This window comes from Myotis brandtii, unplaced genomic scaffold (genome assembly GCF_000412655.1).
Source record: "Myotis brandtii unplaced genomic scaffold, ASM41265v1 scaffold64, whole genome shotgun sequence".
Lineage (NCBI taxonomy): Eukaryota > Metazoa > Chordata > Mammalia > Chiroptera > Vespertilionidae > Myotis > Myotis brandtii.
The window spans coordinates 2504624-2511948 of record NW_005370460.1 but is presented as its reverse complement, the minus strand read 5'-3'; the positions used below and the strand labels follow the sequence as shown (position 1 = coordinate 2511948).

The 7325-nt window shown below is 62.6% G+C and overlaps 1 protein-coding gene across 5 annotated transcripts in view; it reads left to right on the top strand.

Moving 5' to 3' along the window:
* The window catches only part of RXRG (retinoid X receptor, gamma), a 141056-nt gene that overhangs the window by 130627 nt on the left and 3104 nt on the right, over window positions 1-7325 (top strand). For 4 of the 5 annotated variants that reach the window (XM_005880492.2, XM_005880491.2, XM_014528540.1 and 1 more), the window contains 5 exons: window positions 63-242; window positions 3504-3884; window positions 4779-4911; window positions 5939-6030; window positions 6936-7041. In XM_005880492.2, coding sequence (XP_005880554.1) covers window positions 63-242; window positions 3504-3884; window positions 4779-4911; window positions 5939-6030; window positions 6936-7041 — 892 coding nt within the window. The remainder of the gene's footprint in view (window positions 1-62; window positions 243-3503; window positions 3885-4778; window positions 4912-5938; window positions 6031-6935; window positions 7042-7325) is intronic. The other variant, XM_005880493.2, reaches the window with a different exon arrangement.

Here is a 7325-nt window from a genome sequence, read left to right as displayed (position 1 = left end):
GGTAGGAGGGGGAGGAGAAGGGGTGAAAGGAGCAGGCACACACGCGGCTGTTCTCCCCGCAGGCAAGCACTACGGCGTGTACAGCTGTGAGGGCTGCAAAGGCTTCTTCAAGCGCACGATCCGCAAGGACCTGCTGTACACCTGCCGGGACAACAAGGACTGCCTCATCGACAAGCGGCAGCGCAACCGCTGCCAGTACTGCCGCTACCAGAAGTGCCTGGTCATGGGCATGAAGCGGGAAGGTAGGCCTCCCCCAGGGCGCAGGCCCAGAAACACGTGGGGTCAAGTGACACACGCAGGGCCCCTGGGAAGAAGGTGGAGGGGCGGCTGCAATGACCGTAGTCAAATGTCTGTCTGCTGAAGCGGGTGTGGGTGTCCGGGCAGTCCCGGTGGCGCCTCAGCCCGTAGATCTGCCTGTGAGAGGGGCGGCCCTGACACCCAACGAGGAAGGGAGAGGCTCCGAGAGCTGCTGAGAGAGAACGCTACCGGGAGGACTAGCTCCGGGAGCCTCAGCGTGTCCGATGGAGAAGCATCTAATCAGCCCTTCGCCAGCTGGGGAGATGGGCTGGTGTGAGCCGGGTGAGGGGGACCATGACCCAGGCCCCGGACAGTAACGAGCGGAGGGCAGGCCCTCCGTCTCCTGAGCAGGGCTCGCCCTGGGCTCCTCCCCGCCCGGCTCACACCTGGGACTGGACGCCCTGCGACGGCTGACGATCCTCAGATCCGGAGACCCAAACCTGGGCTCCTGATACTCTGGCCCCCAGCCCCCCGTCTTAGGAAATGGCCATTTCCCAGCCACTCAGACCAGAAACCACTGAACCCCATTCTCTGATACACCACACTCGATGGGCAGACATCGCATCTCTCCCTCAAGCGGGGTCTAGAGCAGTGGTTCTCAACCTTGGCTGCACATGAGAATCACCTGGGAATCTTTTTAAAATCCTGTTTTCTCGGCCTCATCCTCCGGAAATTCTGTTTCTTTGTTACTAATGTTGTGGCCCCACCCCATAACAAAGAAACAGAATTTCCGGAGGACGAGGCCCAGAAATCGTGATTTTAAAAAGATTCCCAGGTGATTCTCATGTGCAGCCGAGGTTGAGAACCACTGGGATAGAGTCTATTCTCCCTGCTCCACCTGCTTTCACCACAGTCCCAGCCGCCACACTCTTCGCTCCTCCCACTGCTCCTGGCTCCCACCCCTGTTGGCGAGGGCGCATGGAGGGCGAGGTGCACTGGGTCAGGCCCCTTCCCCTCCAGACCGCCCGCCCTCGGTGGCCACAGGCTGGGAGACGGAGGCGGGAGCAGCTGCGGGCGCTGTGCTCCTCCAGAGTGGCTGCCGCTGCCCTGCGGCCAGCACGTGAGACTCATGACCCACAGCACCTCCCGCCGGCCAGAGGGCTGGTGTCTGCGGCCGGTCGCCCCCAGGGCGGGTGAGACCAGCTTCAGGGTGACAATCCTTTGTGTTAAGTGCATACGATTGAACTGAAGCAGTGATTTCAGCTTTGTTCATCGCACAGCACGCAGTAACTGATCACGAAAATTCTGTGGCACATCAAAAAGCATAGTATATTTTTGGCTAACCTGACCAAAAAAAGGTATGCTTTAGATTCATTCACACTGGATAGCTACTTACGTTTGAGTGCTGGGCGGTCTGGGCTAAGGCGGGACGTGGGTGCTATGTGAGGTCACCCGGCGCCCCCTGGATGTGCCCCGATGGGGCAGCAGCTCAGAATGTCTGCCAGGCAGATGCCCCACAGCAGACTGACTCCTCGGTCAGGACAGCAGGACAGCACGCGCTGCAGCCCCGGCCCCGGGTCACGCCATTCACGGAGAAGCGGGGGGGGGGGGGGGGGGGGGTAGAGCCGCCCCCAGAGGCCCAGGTCCCCTCCTGTGAGGCCTGCAGGCGATTTTCCTTGAGAGCCCGACTGCGGCAGAAACCCATCGAGGCCACAGAGGGCTTCCCTCCACTGCTTCCCCGGCTTTTAACGAACATTGAAAAATTAATACAAGGCGCGTTCAACTTTAACCAGTAAATGCAGCTGATGATGAGTGTGTGTGCCGGTTCTGTGTGCTGGCGGTGAGTGGGGACCCACGGGGACAGGAAGGAGGAGAGAGGAGGGGGCCTGGAGGAGGAAGGACCCATCAGGAGATGGGCCGGCCGGGCAGGAAGAGGAAATACCCACCCGGTGAACTTTTTGTAATTATCTCATTACTCCTCACAAGACAATCTCAGTCAAGGGCCACAGTCCCCCTCCCATCCGGGGAAACTGGGGCTGTGTCTGCTGTCGCTTGGCCGGACAGTGGTGGAGGCCGTTTTTGAAAAGATGCTTTGCCCGGCACACTGCTCTTCTCCTCTCTCCTGCTGTCTCCTCTTCCTTTCCCTGTGTCTCTTCCTCTCCCGGCCCCTGCTTTGTCCTCTCTCCTTGGTTCCTGGGCTCCCGCCATCCCACCTGGCCCCACTCCCCACTGAAGACCGTTTTCCGAGGCTGCTGGGGGGGGTCCACCCAGGGGCTGTGGGGGGCGAGACCCTACGCCCTCCTCTAGGAGACCAGGGACCTCGCTGGCAGGGCAGGTCAGAGGTCCCGCCCGGGTTCCAGTCAGAGAGCAGCTTGGGGCGTGGACGGTGGCAGGAGGGAGGGAGGGAAGCGAGAGGCCGGAGTGGCCCGTGGAGTGGCCACGTGAGCCGTGGGGTCCCATGCGAGCCACCCGCTTAGCGACCATTTCCTTTCTTCTTGGGGCTTGAGCAGTGCTGACTCTGCTGTGCTCTGGAGTGAGGGGCAGACACCAGCGCTTCCTGGGGATGGACATGGCCGCGAGGCTGTGGGAGGACAGGCCTCACGTCCACGCACAGACCCAGGGGCGCGGGGGGCGTGGGGCCAGGAGGCGGGTGGAAACGCTCAGCTTGGGCGGCGGGGTCATTGCAGCTCCAGCTTTGCCCGGGTTCTGCGGCCCCCCCCCTCCCCCCGCCCAATCAGCCTCGGGTCTGGAATGCCATCCGGGTGACTTACAAACCCCCCACGGCCTCCAAGAGCATCCCTGACGCGGATCAGGTGCCCTGTGCTCAGGCTGCTGCCCGGGCAGAGCTGATGGGATGTGAATGCCAAGGGTGCTGCCTGGGCCCTGATGGGGCAGGAGGGCAAGGCGAGGGGCCTCCCCCTCAGCCCCCGCAAGCTCACGGCTTATTGGAGGCCAGCGGGAGGGAGGAGGGGCTGTGGGGCACGGGAGAGCGGCTCGTGAAGAGAGGGCAGATCGGAGGTGGTTAGAGCTTCAGGGTCGGGCTGGTGTCTGTGGGGGTGTCTAGCGGCGTTGCCACCCCGACTGGGGAGGACGTGGACTCTGGGCCCGCAGACCCGCACAGGTGTGAGCAGGTAGCATCTGTCAGCATCGCAGCACCCCGATTCAGCGCCGAGGTGACGCCCAGCTTACACAGGAGGCGTAGGCAGGTCGCCCCTTCCCCACCGCTGTCCCGGCACTGGGTGCCATCTGTGTCCTTCGTGTGCCAGCCGTGCAGGAGGAGAGGCAGAGGAGCCGGGAGCGGGCGGAGAGCGAGGCGGAGTGCGCGGGGGGCGCCCACGAAGGCATGCCCGTGGAGAGGATCCTGGAGGCGGAACTGGCCGTCGAGCCGAAGACAGAGTCCTACGGCGACATGAGCATGGAGAGCTCGGTATGTGCGCTGGGCACCTCTGCTTCCCAGCCTGGAGGCGGAGGGTGTGCTGGGGCCCCGACTCCAGCCTCAGAGCTTGTCCCGTTTCAGACCAATGACCCTGTCACCAACATCTGCCACGCGGCCGACAAGCAGCTGTTCACCCTTGTCGAGTGGGCCAAGCGCATCCCCCACTTCTCGGGCCTCACGCTGGAGGACCAGGTCATCCTGCTCCGCGCAGGTAGGGCTTTAGGCCCCTCGCTTCTCGGGACAATCGCCGGGGCTGCCACGGGAAGTTCCCCCCGGGACCCTCAACCTGCCCGAGCTGTGTCCACGCTGATGGCAGGATCGCTCGCCAGGGCGGCTCTTTCTCTGGGTGACCTGCAGGCCCTCAAACTCGGAGGGCTCTCCCCAGACCCTCCCAATCCCCAGGGACAGTCTCTGTGAGTGGAGCAGTGACTCTTCCACGTGAATTTTACTGGGCTTCGTAGCTCGAGTCTAACTTTTGAAGACAGTTCAGTCCTTTTGGTTGAGGCCCGCCTGAAGCCACGCCCCATCACTGCTCTGAAATCGGAAAGTACAGACATTCCCACCTCACAGGGAGGCGGGAGCCACCGACTTAGGCGCAGGCGAGTACTAGATGCAGCCGGGCCCTTCCTATTTTGAGGTTCTTTGTGCCGCGCCCTCGGTGGCTTCCATTTCTGGGCACGGAGCAGCTGACACCTGCCAGGTCTCTTCATCACTGAGCCCGCAGGCGGACGCCATGAAGGCTGGCAGAGGCCGGGAGCCACGTCCCTGTTAGACAGGGAGCCCCCAGCGGCCGTGACCGGAGCTCCGCGCCGTGCCAGCGCCGCTAGACACCCCACAGACACCAGCCCGCTATGAGCCCCCGCAGTGACAGCTAACACAGCGCTGGCCCTGTTCCATGTTCAGTCCATATTTGCTGATTGACAGGGGGAAGTAGAGCCCTGTCCTCAAGCTGGCCTTCCGGGCTGCACTGGGGAGACTGGGGGAGCCACGAGCCAGGGGACCCCGGCATTTCACCTCCCTGCACTTCCGATTCGGCTTTGTCCCCCGGGTGATTTCCATGAAGCGAGGCGGTCGGTGGCCCTCACAGCCTCCTCTCGCCCCGCAGGGTGGAACGAGCTTCTGATCGCCTCCTTCTCCCACCGCTCGGTCTCCGTGCAGGACGGCATTCTCCTGGCCACCGGGCTGCACGTGCACCGGAGCAGCGCCCACAGCGCTGGCGTGGGCTCCATCTTTGACAGGTGTGTCCTCTGCGTCGTTGTGTGTGTGCCTCCGTATGTGCACGTGTGTATGCCTGCGTGCACGTGTGCTGTGGGCAGTGACGGGATGTGGATGGACAGAGCCCAGAGCCGCCCATGGCTAGAAACAGAGACCAGGAGGCCAGTGAGAACGTGGGCCTGGAGGCTGAGGGAGGATTAAGAGAAAGGCTGAGACCGCAAGGTGGAACAGGTCAGCACCAGCGCAGTCGCGCGCAGATGGGGACCCGTGACCCCTGTGGGCTCCAGAGGAGAGGCTGGTGGTTGACATGACCTGCTAAGTTGGGGCCGGGGTGTTGACCTGCTTCTCCCTGCGGCAGGGATGGGTAGGGGCCAGGACTGGACCCGAGGAGTCCAGGCTGCGGTTTGCTGGGCTCTGTAGCAGGATCTCAGGTCAGGTGGTGACGGCCTCCGTCTGGGGTTCTGCGTCCTAAATGCTGCTGAGGGAATCAGCCGTGTGCTAGGGGGCGAGTGAAATGAGAGGTGAATGGTTCAGGTGAGAGGATGAAGGACAGGAGAGAGGAGGTCTCTGTCCAAGTGCAAGGCCCCCCTGGCCCCTGCCCAGCTCCATCACAGTCGGTCCGTGGCTGCGTGATGTCCACCTCGTGTCTCCTCTCCTGTGTCATTCCCACCACGTGTCATTCCTGCCTGGTCCTCTGTGGGCTCCGGCCCCGTCCTGGCCTGTGGGCTTCTCCGGTCACTGCGTGCAGTCCTGCCGTGTTCCCAGCACGCAGGCCCTCTGCTGGGCCTGTTGCATTTCTACTGATTTCCAACCCCAGGCTGCCTCTCCAGCCTGCGTCACCTGCCACTGGTGTGCCCTTGGGCTTGGCTCCTGGCTGCTCCTGGCTTTGCATGGCTGCATGTGTCCATGTCTGAGATCAGGGGCCGCACCTTCTCCCCTCCACGCCCTGGTCCCTGGTGCATCGTCTGGAAATGGGGTGGGTGCATAAGAGATGTCGCTCGCGCTCACTGTCCTGATCTCATCGTCGCCTGCCGTGTTTCCTGGGAACAGAGTCCTGACCGAGCTGGTCTCCAAAATGAAAGACATGCAGATGGACAAGTCGGAGCTGGGGTGCCTGCGCGCCATCGTGCTGTTTAACCCAGGTGAGGCGTGGCGCGGCGCTCAGCCCAGCACCGGCACGCCGGGCCTCGAGCTCAGCCAGGACAGGGACGCAGGGCCAGGAGGCTGTCCCGGGTGGGGCACGGGGCCAACTCCTCATGGCCTTCACTCCCAGTGCTGTCTTGGAGAATCCTGAGTGGGTGTGGGTGTTTGGGTCGGGGGAGAGGAGAGATGGCAGTGGCCTTGGGTGGCAGGGAGGGAGGTGGTCAGAGTCCGCATGGAATTTTAGGCAAAGCCCACAGGATTTGCCGATGGATTAGATGTCGATGTGCTGATGTGGGAGGAAGAGAGGTGTTAGATATAGTTCTCAGAGCTGTTGGCTTCATTTCCCTGAACAGGTGGGAGAGTGGAGTTCTCATTGATGGAGATAGGGCGTGGGGCGGGGGGTGGGAACCAGGACTGTGCTTGGCCTGGTGCCTGGAGGCTGGGGGAGAGGAAGATTCAGAAAGCGCCCGAGAAGGGACACCAGGGAGACAGGTGGGAGCAGCGATGGTGTCCTGGTGTCCTGCAGGCAGGAAGAGGAGGTGTCAGGAGGGGCGCGGCTTCCCAGACACGTGTGGTGAGGGGGAGGGGAGATGGGCTCTGGGATCCGTAGTTGGCGCTCAGTTCACTGATGGGGACCTGGTCTCTGGCTTTGTACCATCTCAACATTGAGTCCATGCTTAAGCGCACAGTAGGCCCACATGTGAAGGGACTGTTTCTGGAATGGCCAGATGAGGTAAAACTCCTGGGAGTCGGCAGTGGGCACCTCGGCCCCTGCAGTCTGGGGTCAGTGTTTCCCAGGTGCTCCCTCCCTTGGGCGTCTGGTGACTCCAGGGGAGCTGGCCTGTGGGGTGGGGCCGCCTCTGGGGAAGGTGTTCCCGGAGCTTAAATCAGTCATCTGTTCCAGATGCCAAGGGTCTGTCCAACCCCTCTGAGGTCGAGACCCTTCGGGAGAAGGTCTACGCCACCCTCGAGGCCTACACCAAGCAGAAGTACCCGGACCAGCCAGGCAGGTGAGGCGCCGGAGGCCTGGCCGTGACGGGTGCCCCGTCCGCACCGCACACTGCACTAACGGGCAGTGGGCGGCAGGCACGGGCGAGATTGTTCCCAAATGGGACTTAATCTCCTCGGTGAGCTCAAGGGAGCAGAGCCCAGGCCGTGCGACAGAGGCTCGTCTTTAAGCGCTGGACGCACAAGCACGTCCGTGAATGGGTTGGTCTCATTATCTCTGATTTCTGACCAGTCACGGAGCTCAGAAAGGTCAGGAGCTGCCCAAGGTCACAGAGCTGGGGTGCGG